General features: G+C 43.0%; 1 protein-coding gene across 16 annotated transcripts in view; it reads left to right on the top strand.

Annotated features, from left to right (window-relative positions):
- The first annotated feature begins 5,690 nt into the window (after positions 1–5,690).
- Positions 5,691–15,790, top strand: part of LOC128753932 (slit homolog 2 protein-like) — an 82,287-nt gene continuing 72,187 nt past the window's right edge. For all 16 annotated transcript variants that reach the window (XM_053856165.1, XM_053856166.1, XM_053856167.1 and 13 more), the window contains exons 1-3: positions 5,691–6,474; positions 7,573–7,644; positions 9,757–9,828. In XM_053856165.1, coding sequence (XP_053712140.1) covers positions 6,266–6,474; positions 7,573–7,644; positions 9,757–9,828 — 353 coding nt within the window. In that variant the 5' untranslated portion in view covers positions 5,691–6,265. The remainder of the gene's footprint in view (positions 6,475–7,572; positions 7,645–9,756; positions 9,829–15,790) is intronic.

Raw genomic sequence — 15,790 nt, 5'->3', positions numbered from 1 at the left:
ACTCATGTTGGCGAGACAGAGGAAATGTGGGATTCTCTCTATTTCCCTTTCAAAAGCTCTATGTTGGTACAAACAGATGTTTAATCTGTTGTCTCAACATTGCAACATTGTTCGCACCGTACCTCCTGCTATTGGTTTCACACAGGTTCGTCCCACTCTCTAAGGCTATTTTAGGACATGGGTGGTTTTGTTTTGGTTCACATCCATGGCAGAGCTACAGTCGGAGAATCTGTGCTTAAACACACACACACTGTGGGATAATTGTGTTAGGGATTAGGAAGGCCGAGTCGGAATTCTTGCACCACTAGAGGAATATGCGCGACTATCATGTCTGGGTGGATGCCTGCTTCAAAATGAACTAAAGGACCTTCTTCCAACAAGGCTTTTGCTTCTGCTGTAATTATTGTCTGGGAATTCCAAGGAGGTCCCTACCAGCCTGTGCACTTGTTGTCCAAGCTTTGGTCTTTGCCTGATACAAGAACTCTTCACCCGACAGAATCATGTTGTAAGGTGTGATGCTGCTGCGTTTGTGCTGTCCACGCACAACATGCTGAACTTGGAGTCGATGGCTTGTCGTCTTGTCATGAAGAAATGCTTTAGGACTGGTCATCGTTTGCTGCGTTTGTGCTACGAAGCGGTGCATCACCCCGGAGTCAGAGACAAAATGTCCTGCCAGTGTTCAGAGTGGAGGCAGCAAAACATCTGGATAAAAGGGAGGAGAAGTGTAATACAGGGATGGCACTCTCTACATCACTTCATTCTCAGAGGATTCCACGAGGATTTAAATGGCTCATCAAAAACAGTGCGGTTAAAGATCACGGAGCGTTTTTTGTTGTCTGTTTTATTTTACATTATTATTTTTATTTTTCATCAGAAGCTTAAAAACTGAAACTGTTTGATTTAGAGATGCTAATAACAACTCATTGTGTTGACTGTGTTGTCAATGCCGCCCGTTCCTGTGGGTTGATTTTTCAAATGTTTGTGTTATCTTTGGTTTACAGCCTGGCAGTAAAACTCTCAGGGGGGTGCGGGAGCACGAAGGGGGAGGACCAATTCTTGACAAAACGCTATCCTTGTGAGGACCATATGACTGTGTGGAGACATTTGGGTGGACCTCATGAGGTCAAACTTCAATTTGAAGCTTCATGATAACTGGGTCATTAGAATTGGATGTAAGTTTGGTTGAGAGTCCTGGTTAAGATGAGCCATTTGTTTTGGATGGTTAGGTTTAGGGGGGGAGGCTGGGGAAAGGGTTATGGCAATGAGCGGTCCTCACAACGACGGTGATGCATGTGTGTGTGTGTCTGTGTGCAGAGGTCAGTTCAGCCACCTGGCTTCTGGACAGCTGCTTCCAAGCCACATGCTGCTCGAAGCTCATCTGACTGTACACACACGTACACAAGTTCACGCAGTCAAGCAAACAATCTCACCAGGAGTTGGAGTGAATCTGAAAGCTTAATTACATCTTTGTAAAGTTTGTCAACCGTCTGATCCAGGGACGGTTCAGCTCATTGATATCTGAGTCATGTGTGTTGCCTGCTCATCGCGTCGTCACAAGCCAGTAATGTTTGCACAGAGGCTGGTTACACAGCTGCACTGCAGCGGACCCACAACATCTATAGCCAGACACTGTAAATACAGACACACCAAAATACACCTGACCGAAAACACCTCTCCTTTTATCTCATATTTCATTTAATACTTGCTTCCAGTTGCCGCTGTTGAACATATTCAACTAGCCTCAGACACTGTGGAGTACCTTTGTTGTGATGGGACGCACAGCCTGTTGTGCATCGCTCACACACCCCACTGCTAAAGCCATGGGAGTCGACCAGGGTGAATAGGATCTCATGAACTTTTTCTCTGGTATGTTAGGAACCTCTTTCTTTGTCGCTAGAGGAAGGTGTGTCTGGTTTCACTTGTCAGTTGTGTGTGTTGTCGTTGTTGAGAGTTTTGGAGGGATAATTCATCACTGTGTTGTCTGAATGTCAGAGGATATAACTGATCGCCAAGTGAAATGGAGCTTGTCCTTCTTGGTTGGTCAGAAGGAAATGAGGAAATCTAATCATACAAACTTAACAACAGGCTAAATTTAATTGAAACAGTTGGATTGACAGTTAAGATTGAGAAATTGTTCAATTTTTCATTACTATGATAAGCACTAAAGTGCTTTTGGAAAAACTTTATTTATCTTACAGTACTGGAGCCTACCTTTATTTTTATTGCATTAATTTCCAAACTCATTTCCAAAATACAAAAAAATGTCAATTAAATGTCATTTCCATGTACACACATAAAATACACCGTGATGCACAGGAGAGCAAAGCTTGATCGACATGGCTGGCTCAAACGCTGCCAGCATCTTTGGACATAACCAACTGAATATTTTGTACAGCAAATTTATGGATGCAGTGGTGGGAAAAAGCTTTCCGGACACCCGACAAAATGAGTGGCACCATTAGACACACACAATCTTTTTTTTTTGTTTATTTCATGTTTGTTTAAAAAACAACTATCAAAACTATATCCTTGACACTTTCAAAATGGTATTTTTAACATTGATGTTATGAAAGTAAAAAAAAAAGAGTGCGAAACTGAACAAAAATATAATAGCCCAGCCATTAGAATACAGCATGCAGGGGATGTCGGAAATATTTTTCCACCTCTGCAGTTCCAGAGCCTTGACAGTGGCTCTAAGTTTGATTTAAGTTGTGACTTACATTAATTTAATACGGAGCCACCATTCTAAATTAGACCATGAAACTGACTTTCCTACCATCAGCATTCTCAGTCGGGGTTTTCTGTAGCTTCTTAGCTCATCTCAGCAAAGTGCAGAGCTCTGCTTCAGAGGTGGCATCCACACCCGCTCTGGTACCAGCCCGTACGACTCAATGAAAATAACAATGTCATAAATCCTACCTCTCGGAACCAACGCGACTCCCCGGTGACACTCTCAAAGATCTGTGTGGATCTACAGTCAAGTGTGTCTGTAACAACAACTCAACCTCATCATCTGTCTGATGTTTTCATTTCTGTTCACCATATTTATTTTGGGAAATCATAGGCTTCATGTGGACAAGCCCTAAATCAACTACCCATGAAATTAATATTTAATTTTTACTATACATGAAAATATTAACATATTCATTTCAAATGGAAAACGTTAAGTTATGATGATAACCTTAACTCGGCATTTAACCAATCACGTAAGAGGTAAATGCTTATAGATTCCATCCAAAAGACCTGTGAAATAGTTGGGGATGTCATTCTGTGGTTTTTTTTTTTTTTATCATTATTATTTTGCTTAGGAAACTATGAAACTATTATTGACTGCAGAGGATGAGGTGAGCTGTACGTCATAGGTTCTGATGGCTGACCAGTGGCAGAGCCGTCACTGTCCATATTCCGCCGTCAGCAGATTTCAACTGCTGGTTTGTTTGCTTGTGTATTTTTCCGTGAAGGGCAGCAAGGTTAGGATTTGTCTTAACAAGCAGTGTCCCCTCCAGCTCTGCTCTGCTGCAGCCTCTCAGGTCATTCTCCATCTTCACTCCGACCTTCTTCCTGTCTTCACTCAAGCTGACATCAATAACTGACAACTCCCAACCCACCCGAGCGCTTGTCTGCTTTACATTTCCTCTTTTGCTTGTATCTATCTCCAAACTCTTGTCCAGGCACATTTTAGTTGTTATCTTCCCACTAACTCAAAATTCTAAATTGCTCAGGGAAATAGTTCCTCCAAAAAACCCTCATGTATTGGGCTGTAGATCATATGTGTGTGTTTGTGTAGTGAGGAAGCAGGAGTGTGTCTTTGTTTGTGGAGAGATATGGAAAGAATTATAAATCACGCGCAAAGTGCACATCAGCGTCTGAACCACACACAGCTGTTTGTGTTCTATCTGGGGAGAAATTCACCGTCAGTCCCCTCCCCAAGCATTTCCAAGAATAAATGTGTCACTGATCACAAGTTTTATGTTTAGATTTTGAAACAGGGACTGGAATGGTCTGTGGAGGTTTCCTCATGATGGACATGGATCACATAGAAACCATTACCAGTCACGTACTATGCGGGTTGCATCATCTTGTACTTCCTGGTGAATGATAAAGGGAATAACATATCTGAAGTATGAGGAGTCCAAACTGCTTTTGAGTCACAGTGTCAAACAGCAGATGTGAGGCAAGTTGTAACCTTTCATTGCATTGGTCTTGTCCGGTTTAGGCTGAATAATGACTTTTAATTTATTATTTTTTTGCCTTTTGTTATCATATCACTTGCAAAAAAAACATTTTATTTTGTGTAATTTTTCACTTTACTTGGATTTAGGTTTTTGTTTCTTGTGTCGTACATTTTAATGCAATTAAATATACTTCTACATGTATTTTTGTGGGGGAGTTGACACATTTGTGTCAGTCTGTGTGTCAACAAATTTGTGTCAAACTCAAGGGCCACGGGCCACACATGGCACAAGTTATGAAATTAGATATGGCATGGTTTCACATTTAACACTGGCCTCCCCTTCCACCACGCATAGGCAATGCACTGCAACAGTAGAGGCTCTTTTAGCTGTCAATGCCATGAGAATATTGAATGAAATATGTTTTATTTATGACACATTTTAATAATAGAAAATGTTTTTACTGACGGAACAGAAGCATTCAAATATAGAATAAAAGCATCATAAAAGAAGATATCCAAAGTGGAAAGAATGTGTACATATATTTTTGGGGGTTCAAAAGAATAATGGTAAAAGATCTGAGGGTACATTCCCCATACTACTTTTATGTTCACTGCAAGTGGTAGGATTTCTGCAAACATTGCCAACATATGCCAACAATAACTAAATGAATGGATGAATGAATGTTTATTTCAAACTCCTCTGATACATTGCAAACATTGCATGACAAGTTATCTAACTATATCACATCATCAATTTGTCTTCTATCATTTAAAAAACTACTTTTAAAACAGTGATATTGTGAAATCTAAACTACATGATCAAAACATGAATTGTATATCAATACTGTCAAACTAAATCTAGACTGAAGCGCATCTTTCAGCGCACGCTGAGCCCCTGACCAGCGGTTACAGAGGTGATTACAATAGCAAGATCCGCCTAATTCTGGCAATCTACGATCAACGATTCTGGCGAGAGTTTGAGTTGCGGTTCAAGGTGAACAGTTGTCGGCATCTCCTGTACTACCAAGAGGGTTACGTTTATAGTTCCCTTCTTCCTTTGAAGGACGACCACACAGGAACTAACATACTTGCCTCCCTCAGCCTGGGACTCTGTTACCTGCACTTTTCCACTCATCTAACTCCAAAAACTGGGGCATGCCCACCTCATCGGTGACCCTTGGCTTCCGGGTCACCACTCTGAAGGAGTCCTCACCACTGCCTGATGCATGTTTTGAAACCTACAAACGTGACCTCTTCTTCACTGACGTGGTGCTAATAAGGAGTAGCAATCCTACATGCGAGTTCTCACTTCTAACTAAACATCAGTGGCCGGGAGAGAAAGCCCCCCTTTGGAGGTTGAATCGTTGTCGCCGTCTCACTGACCAACTTGCTGCTGTCGCTTGTGCGCGTGTGCGCGCGCCTGTGTGTGTGTGTGTGTCAGACTGCTCCCGTCTATCGCTCCCTCCCTCACTCTCTCCCTCTCCCTCTGCGCTCATACGCGCTCTTGGATCAGACTAGTGTTGCGCTCTTGTCTTTCACGGGGATTTTCCTCCTGCCCACTTCTTACACCGCTGTTTTATCCCACTTTTGAAAGGGATCGGAGTCGATTTCTGCTCTTCTTTCGTGACATCTTCTCTCGCAGGGACATGCTTTCTCCCACGGGCGCGTGGTGTGTATTTTAAAAGTCTCACCTGGAGCGTCCGCATGTGAGAGTTCATTTGAGGAGTGTGCAGAGGTGTGTGTGTGTGCGTCTCTGGAGCGGAACAGTGGTCCGCAGTGGTGCGCTACTGTGCGGAGAGGCGAGCCCCGGTTCCGCGGGGGATTCGGACGCAGGACATCGGGGACATGTGGAAGTTTGTGCCGCTCTAGCGCAGCAGAGCCGGTTCAGCGCCTGTCGGGGGACGAACCCCTGTTCCTTCATCGCAATTCATTGACAAATGTAACATTTTTCTTAAAGAGTGTAAGATATTCCCGGGGCTATCAGGCATCCCGAGCGCTGCAACTACGCCAGGACTCCGGGATTTTATCCTGAACCCTCGTTCTTACTGCTACAAGTCTCCGGGTCGTGTTTGGCCCCCACTTGCCGCAGTGATGGTGGGAGCTCCGAGTCCTGCTGGTCCCGGCCGCTCCCCGGCTTCTACAACACTTCTGCTGGTGCTGGTTGTGATTCTGGTTCTGTCCGGCGGCGCGGCTTCTCAGCCCTGCCCGGCGCAGTGCTCCTGCATCGGGACGACAGTGGACTGTCACGGCCAAGGACTGCGCAGTGTGCCAAGGAATATACCCCGCAACGCCGAGAGACTGTGAGTATCGCAGACATGTGGGATGTGGACTCACCCACATTTGATGGATTACTCAGCGCACTTCCATTTAAACTTGAAAAATCCGTGTTTTAATAATGAAGAACGTAAACAGCTGGATGTGTGAGGAGGTGCATTTATGGTGAGGGGTTCAGCCACTGTGGTCGTGTTGGCGGCTTTGCACTGTTGCCTCTGTGCACCACATCAATCTGGAGACCAGCAAGTTAATCAAAAAGGGATTTGTACAAGTGGGCTTCAAGTGAAACAAGCCGCTTTGTATTAGTGAAATTCTGCTTCATTACAAAATAAAATATGCTCAGGAGAGAGGCACATGTTCCCTCTGCAGTCATATCCAGGTCTGACCGTGTCATATGGGGCCCTATTGGTTCTTAAACAATTCAATGTTTTTGAATATATTTAAGTACTTATATTTCAGATATACATCACTGATATGAACTGAATTCTACTTTTTGTTCATGCAGTTGTGTTTCAGGCAATATTATCAGGCCTTTTTTTTTTACAATGTTATGTATGAAAGTATTGTCAGAGAAGAAGCTAAGTTCAGCCCAGTAATAAACGTATAGACAAAACCCCAAAAATTCCGTCTCAGCCACAGGAATCAAGTGGCTTTCTCAAACTTGACTGGAAGCTGGTTGAACTAGTGCAAAAGAAGGACACCAGGTGATGTTCTTAAAAAAACCCCGATCCATTCTGACTGGTTGTGAGCTGTGCTCATAAAAACACCACATTTCTCTAAGAGAACTGATCACTTATGTCTGTTGCTTTGTTCTCCTGATCCTGACCCTTAGGTCAGGACTGACACAGTCATCTCTCTCCCGTAACTTCTACCATAAATGTTCATAAATTTTGCAACTTGGCCTTGAATGTTCACCATCATTCACATATCCGCCTCCTCGATTCTATCTTTTTAGGTTTTCACAGTTTTTAGATGTCTCAGTGTGAGGTCCTATTTCTCAATGTAGTGGAGTGTAAGGTCGTAGGGATTGCCTTGCTCACCCAATAGGGAGCGTTCATATTTTAAATAAAGGTTGTTCTGTCTCAGGATACCACGTGATTAAATATGTTTGTGTTTTTCTCCAGGGATCTGAACGCCAACAACCTGACCAAAATCACGAAGGCCGATTTTGCTGGACTAAAGAATCTGCGAGTGTTGTAAGTATTTGATTTTGTCAGAGAATTCAGTGGCCAGACTCCGGAGTCCTCCAGACGTGTCCGGCATCAGACTTCCGTGGCTCTGCTGCACTGCGTCTTGTGCCGATACAAAAGAGCACTGGCACCTGTTAATGCTGTCCTGTTAATCTGCCAGTGGAAGTGTCAGGAGGGTCTTATTTTAACCACTGGGCCCCGGGGCCCATATGCTGGAGTGATTAACGTGCTGGCGAGGAAGTGATGGGAAAGAGATAGCTGTCATTACACTACTGTGGAGAGGAATGCCGCTGGAAGGGAGGGAGGGCGGGAGGAAATGAAAGCAGTAGAGTCAAGTAAGAACAGGTTTCTCACCTGGGACGGGTCCAGGTTAAAAGTTCTCCAGCAACAACACGGCTGAGACTGAGATTACTGGTCCGTTATTGTAGCGGGATCATGCATTGATCCCATCGCACTTATGCGCTATTACTAATATGTATTGGGCTCATGGTACAAAGAATGCGAGTCTCCTAAGAAGACAGCCTCAGTTATCAGGATGATGAGGAGGAGAAATGAAGAGTTTAGAATGGTGTTATTTCATTATAAACATAACGTCACAAACTCAATCGCAGCGGTGGAAAAAAATAAAAATAGTCTTAAATTGAATGGTTTAACGTTAAATTAACGTTAACAAAAAAAAATGTATTGACGCACTGCTGGTGATTTTTTTTAGCTGCACCTGTCGCAGTGCTTTGTGAGACTTATACACCACTGATGGGTGTGTGTTGTATCTGATGGCCATTGATAATAGAAACTATATATATTGGTGGGCAGTTTATGATTTCCATCGTGTGATGACAGCTCAGAGAGACCCACATAGAGGGTTTATATTGAGCTGATACAGGGATACTTTCACGAGTTAGGAGCTTAAACGCCACTCACAGACAGGTCTATAATCTAAAGGATTTATATTACAGTGGCTTTAGAAAGGTTTTGAGGGTCATCCGTACCCCTGAACTGACAACAGGATTGTGTCACTACATGTTGAAAGTACCTTCTTGAATAATGAAGCAACGTTGCATCCCACATTTTTTAAAGCCTACTTTGCAGAACTTGTTGAAGGAATTTAAAGAACAATTTGAGATGCTGCAGAGCGGGCCCTTCAATTAAGCAAACTATATTGCGTAGTTGCCCATTTTCTCACGGGTGGGCCCATCTCTTGTGGGTCCTGTGTAAGTGCCATTTTTTTTACCGAACAGAACAGTCATTATTTACTCAGGAGTGTTGATAAGGAGGGAAACATTTAAATGGGACCCTTTGCTGTGAAAACTGCTGAAATGTTGATGTGTAGTTGATAAAAAGCTCCTGTCCTCAAGGTACAAGGCTTTACCTGCCCTCTTGTTTGTGTGTGGGTGGGTGCAATCCTAGCTGCTAAAATAGTGAATGGCAGTGAACACACATTGTTGGAATTCCTCCAGAGATTATGTCCTTAATTGTGTGTGTGCGCGCGCATGTGTGTCTGTGTTCTCAATCCATGTTGATTCCGGTGTGTGCACAGTGTTGGCTGTGTGTGTGGATGTGTGTCTGTTTGACTGCAGTCACATGCTCAAACAAATCAATGAAGATTTAGCGCTTCAGTCTGCCAGTCTGTTCCTTAATTCTTGCATACACATGCATCCTGTTTATCATACGGTCGAAGAATAAGGCCTGTGTGTGTGTGTGTAGTGGCTTGGTCAGCACGCGGTTGGTTTTGCTGGTGTAAGTGAATGAGTAGTCACAGCTATATGGCGAGTAAATTGGATGATAGATGAGCGGCTGTCCGACTTATAGGCCAGTTTTAAAGTCAATTCTGGAACTCTATCGACCCTCTGCTGATTGTCTTCTCTCCCTCTTGCCGTTTGACACTCCATCACTTTCCATCTCCCCTAATCTGCCATTCTTTATACTCCCACCCAGCGCCACCTATCCTCTGCATGGCTTTCCTCCTCTTTTCCCACTTCAATCCATTTACTCAGGTCACTCTTCGCCCAACATATCTGTCACCTCTTCCAGCCATTTTAATCTTGGCCACAATGTTTGTCTGTTTCCCTCCCTGTGCGTAGTTTTCTTGCCTCATTCCTTACTGGTTTTGTTTTTCAGACAGCTCATGGAGAATAAAATCACCACAATTGAAAGAGGAGCCTTTCAGGACTTGAAGGAGCTGGAAAGACTGTGAGTAACTCTATTTGTCCAGGCCGCTTTGGCTAAGGGTCTAAAGCGGCGACTGATTTTTTTTAGGAAATATTGCGAGGATTAACTCAAATTTATGACATTACTGGTCATTTAGGTTTGTACTATAATATTCATTTGGAAGACGAAGTGATCTACTGTGGACACCAGAATAAACACAGCAAATGTGAATTACAAATCTGCTGTTTTGTACTATATGACTATATGCCATCCCTCCCCCACACCACTGCACCCTCTCCAAATTGGCTTACCTTGAATCACTCATATCTGAAGTACAAGTTGTGGCATTCAGTCCAATCCACTTTGCTGCTGATACAGTAGTCTTATCTTATCTTCTCAAGCTAAGGGGAGGGCTCTACCGGCTGAGTGAGTTAGATGAAATACATGATCACATAATTACAAATGCAGTACACTCATAGTGTTCTTGAACACATCAGATGCTAGAAAAACACATGGCCCTTCTTTGTATCTCATGAAAAGTGAGGCTGTCCTCATGTCTGCGCCTGATAGAGCCTTGTGTTTGTTGGTCCTCGCAACATGCGGCTGCTCTGATTACATTATTAAATTTATCTTAGCTAAACATTTTATTGATCAAGCTGAAAGCTTGGAGCCCCTGAGATGATCGGCCGCCCGCCCATCTGTAACTGGTCACCATGTGACTTCAGGTGTTGTTGGGGTGCTGGACTGGAATCACTGGTATTTGGCGTTCGGAACCCCGAGGCAGTGATGGCATAATTAAGTTTTCCGAGTTTGAGGACAACACAGAAGGAGGGAGACGAGACAGAAGCCTGAGCCAGGGGGGACTCGGACCCCCGACTGAAGAAATGTCTCTCCTGTCTCTCAATAAAACTTGATGCAGGCGTCGTTCATAGATGAGAGAGTTTGGGTGCTGCTTGGGCCAACAGACTGGAATGTCTGAGGAGGCACAGGGAGACGCTCTTAATTTAACAGCCATCAAAATCTTCATGGAAATTACAAAAGAAGTCTGATCGTGATTGCAAAAGACAAGGGTAGTAAGAGGAGTTTATTACTCATACACACAGTGAAGTATGAGCTGATAAATAGCACCATTAATGCAAGACAGTTATTATCTTTCCTCAACCGTCTTGTCACATCTGCAATCTGAGGTAGACGTGAGTGAGAATCAAGGCATCATGCTTTGTTGTTCTGTGTCTGACATTTCTCACAGTGTATCTGTAAATACACTCAAGAGTCTGCAGTAGTAGAGTTTGATGCCCAGTAGCTTTCTGACTCAACCTTGTTGTCTTTTGTTGCCGTTGCGAGCTCTTTCAACTGTAATTCACCATCTCTGTCGCTACATATTCACTAACACAAAGATGGAGTCGGTCACCACTGCCCCCCTTGGTGCCAAACAAAGACTAGTCTCCAGAGTTTGGAGTCTGAGGGCTCATTTCAAAGGGCTCCCTCCTCTTGGGGGCTGGTGGCGGCCTGCTGGGCAGCGCTGCCCAGAGGAAAGGGCCCTAAGCGCGGCTGATGGATCCACACTGACTGCCTCCTACGGGGGTAGAGAGCAGCGCCCGTTCTTGTCCGTTTTTGTGATAGGCCTGCAGGGTTTAGGCGGGTGGGGTCAGGTGTGGGGCAGTAGCTCAGGGGCGTGCAAGATGAGTTAAGGTGGCCAAACACCCTGCGCAAACACATGCACATGTATGTCCTACATAAGCATGTGTTTCCGCTGGTCCTTATCTTGATATTTCTGCCTCTCCTAATTTTCCCATTCTTCTCATGCGGATCACTCTTGTTAACCTGCGGGAGGAGTGTCAAACATACCTCTGCCTGAATAGTCCCTGATCCTATCTTCCTCACCCTCCTCTTTCATCACACCTCGTCAATTCAGAGTCCTGGCTGCTGAAGGTGAAACATGCACACACAAAGAAAGGAATGAATTAGAAAGTAATTACACATCTTAACAGAGGCGTTTAGAAAGCAGCGGCAGGCGATAATTCTTGTGTTAATGAGCGATCCTGCTGTCAAAGGATATTCTCATAGCTGTGAATAATAGTTAACTCATCATAGCAGGTGGAATGTATTTGTATTATCTAACTCTGCTGGAACAACTAGGCAATATGACAATATGTATTGCAGCATGTAATAACAGTTATGGACTATAGTCCTGCAGATACTTAAGTTTTCCCCAGTGACTTCCTTTTCTCAAGTTGCATGTGCGTGAGACTTTTGTACCCACAAAATCTACTGCATGTTTGAACGTCAGGGACCACTATTCACTCTGTTTGAGGGTAAACAATCCATACTGCTGAGAGGGTGTTGTCGTGATCTCAAAGCTAGTTAAGGCAAGATTCTAAAACAGCTCAGAGGAGAGTTGGTTTCAGCCTCATTTGTAACTTATTTCAGGTTAAGTAGCTGAAGAACTGTTCAATTATTCTACTCATAAAAGCGCATAAGCTAAAGCTATATACTCATCCCTAATCACTCCTGATAAGAACATACCTCCCTATGCGCTTTAAAACAAATGCTTTTATTTTGTCTTTTCCCTGCTCCCAAGTCTTTTCCTAGTACTGACCGTTTATTCACCTTGTTCTAAATTTGGCTCAAAATATCACTGTCTGCATCCTAAAATTAAAAAGTATATGGAGTATATTCTTCTGCTCAATACCGTCAATATACGGTAGCTCTTTGTAGTTTTGCCATCCATAAGCAGCTTGCTGTTATGTGAAAAGACGGCTGGGATTATTTACGCTTTATTTTTAACCATGAAACAAGGTGTCATTTGTTTTCCTTCAGCACTGCTGCTGGTCCGGTTGGCTGGACTGCTTGGCTAAAATGGGAAATAAAAAAAAAAGATCAAGAATTCTATTTCCTGACTGCATTTATAATTTACATCTTTTAAAATGTTACATTTCTAGTTTCTTATTTCATTGCTTCTTCTTTGGGCAAGAGCACCGAGTTGGTCGCTGGGCAGACATCTGCCTTTGGGAGAAGTTGTGCTATGCAAATCAGTCTAGGTCATAGAGGGCGGGAAATATAATTTACCAAACAGGGACATTAGAGAGGGCATTCGTGGCCATTAAGCCATTTTTATGAGAGAAGAATCATAAAATTGTTTTGAGGTTGTTTTCTTATTGTAGTATATATTTTAGAACTTTATGTTTCCGACATACTTTTTTGAGGGAACAAAAATATTCTCAAGTGCCTTAAGAAGACATAGTAGAAGACTACTTGTTTGACATAAAGAATTGGTTTGACCCCTAGCTCAAATGCGTCACTTTGGTTTGAGAGGTGGGTGGGGGCGATTATTGTAACGGTTAGATTAGGCTACTATAAAAGCATCTGGACACAGGACCTGTGCGCATTATTGGCATTTTCTATATTACAGAAAATAACTAGGGTTGCAGTGGCTTGCAGTATTTGTGAGTGCAGGGGACAAAATTAACCTGGGCAAAAAGTGTGTGTGTGTGTGAGTGTAGGTGGGGGGGGCACCTTCCCATAGCTCCCCACCCACAAACTGTCACCTAGACCTTGACTGTCAATAGAAGAAATAAAACACACAAAATGGGGAACAATAAATAAAGCAATTAAAGGAAAGGAAGTTTGAAAATGAGAAAAAAATGAAATGATGAACGGATATATAATAATAATTTAAGTTATTAAATACTATACACAAACGTAATGTTGTTAGAAATTGTTTCACACCAAATAAAGGACATCTATCTGTCTAAATGCAGGCCACGTTAAGTACAGGTCTTGGCAATAATGGTATTCAATAATTCTTAAAAATATCTATATGGCACTCTCATACAAACAAATGAATTATTTTGATAAAGAAATTTTGATTGTTGTGTTGTTTTAATGTACCACGTTATTATGGATTTAAAGCTATAGTCCAAAGATAAATACCTCTCAATGTAAAAAGATAGCGTGTTTCCAAAAGGTGAAACATGGTCCTCCGGCCGCACTCTGACCATGAAAATATTATTTAACTTCTTTCCTCTCTCATCAGATGACACATATTCCTGGGAAAAGCTCATTCCTACTTGAAAAGCAAGAGTCTGGGCTGCGTGCTGTAACTGTTGGTTGATGATGGCATTTCACAGAAAGTTCCCATGGATGTTTCAGACAGACATATTTCCAAATGTTCCCAAGCATCAAGAAATAGCTATGGTAACAAAATAGTATTTACGTGTCTGTTTGTCTGTCACAGTTTTTTTTTACACTGAAATATGTCCCCTGGCAGCAGTGACATTGGCCGAGTAATAATTGGTTTCCCGGTTGGTTTCTTATTTCCATGCTGCCTGATGTAAACTCGGTGGACACATCATTGTGGTTCTGAGGTGTTGGGATTGATTTTCTTTTTTGAGGAATGTCTCAGTGTGTGGTTGTGTGCGCATAGTCAAAATAACTGGCCCGCAGTGTGCGCAGGCAGAAATGTGTGGTTGCGCCTGTGTGTGTAGTTTGTGGCACTCGAGCATCTGTTTATGACCAAGGGATTATCACCATGCTGCAGGGTGGCATTAGCTAGCTCCAGTCACTCTCACACCTCCGACCATGGCGACTCAGTCTGCCTTCATTTTCAGCCAGACTAATGAGACGCAAGGGCCAAACTGCTTGAGGGATTCTGAAGCACAGGTGTGTTCCTTGTTTGACCCAAATATAACCCATCCATCTTCAAGATGGCAGTAACATGGCCATAGTGTCAGGTTCACTTTGAGCAGTGCTTTGAAAACCAGAAATGTACAGTTGAAGACTGATACTGGCCCAAGCTCACTGGACAATTTTGATTTGGATGGATGTAGCTTTCCTGACTTCCTCAGTCTCATGAGTGTTAGTAAGTTATATGACAACAAACTGACTTCATCTTGCTTCTGTTTATATTATTTACACAAACCAAACTGAGCTGGTTGCTCTGGCTGAGACTTGAAGTAGAGTTGCTGCTTCTCCACATTGAAATAGGCCCATCAGGAAGAAGAAGGCCTGGTGTGTCATGTTGAGTTTGGATGCCTACATGACAACCAATTGGCTCTCAAGAGAGCTACAATTACTTTACTGAGGGCTTGACAGCTGGTTGTTTGCGGTATACACTGAACAGGTTCCATCAATGAATCCAGGTTGACAGACCAGAGCATAGCATCCGACCAGCACTTCATTAAAAGCAACATTATATATTCAAAAGGGGGACCCCGCCCTTGTGCTGAACCCAGGTTCCTGGGGAACAAGTCCAACAACAGCACTGAAAAGTCTGACTCAGAGTTCAGACTCATTCATACTGACCACAAGCTTACTCACCAAGTGTTTTAAATTGGAAAATGGCAGGTCTTGGGCAGTTTAAAATGATTGAATATCCTTTAAACTTAACTACATTAGTATTCTGGCGTTGGTATCTCCAAAATTGACAGTGTTGCTAGTGACTGCTGACAGCTTTTGGACAGCAGTTGAACAAAGTGCTGCGATATCTGCACTCCACCCCTCTGGGATATGATCCACGTCTAGTGGCGGAGAACAGTTAGGTCAAGCAAATAAACAAAGACAAACAATTTGTTAATATTTGTATTTGTTATTTCACAGCTGCTGCAACGTTTCCCACAGTCTGTCAGTACTTTCACTAGCCATAAGAGCGTTTTTGTGAGCGTTCTGTTGAAGTTTTCTCAGGAATAAAAATTACAACACCACAAATCCTGACTCACTGATCATACTCAATCATGTTGACCACACTTCCTCACAATCTGACTCATCAGATGAAATAAAAACTGGCATTTTGGGGGACGTTTAAAATCACCCCAAATGCATATAAATCAAGATTCTGGCTCGGGTGTTCCCAAATGCACCTGGCAGTCTGGAAATTGTTGCTGCAGCGTGGCACTCTGTGTTTGAAGTACTGACTGAAGCGTTTGTAGAAAGCATTTGTGGTTTTTGGTCCATCCTCACCCCATTAAGCATACCTGCTCTGAGTTATGTGTGCAGAGTTCATCTG

Source organism: Synchiropus splendidus, chromosome 2, assembly GCF_027744825.2.
Source record: "Synchiropus splendidus isolate RoL2022-P1 chromosome 2, RoL_Sspl_1.0, whole genome shotgun sequence".
NCBI classification, from domain to species: Eukaryota; Metazoa; Chordata; class Actinopteri; order Syngnathiformes; family Callionymidae; genus Synchiropus; species Synchiropus splendidus.
The sequence above is the reverse complement of the archived record's forward strand: the minus strand, read 5'-3'. Positions and strand labels throughout refer to the sequence as shown.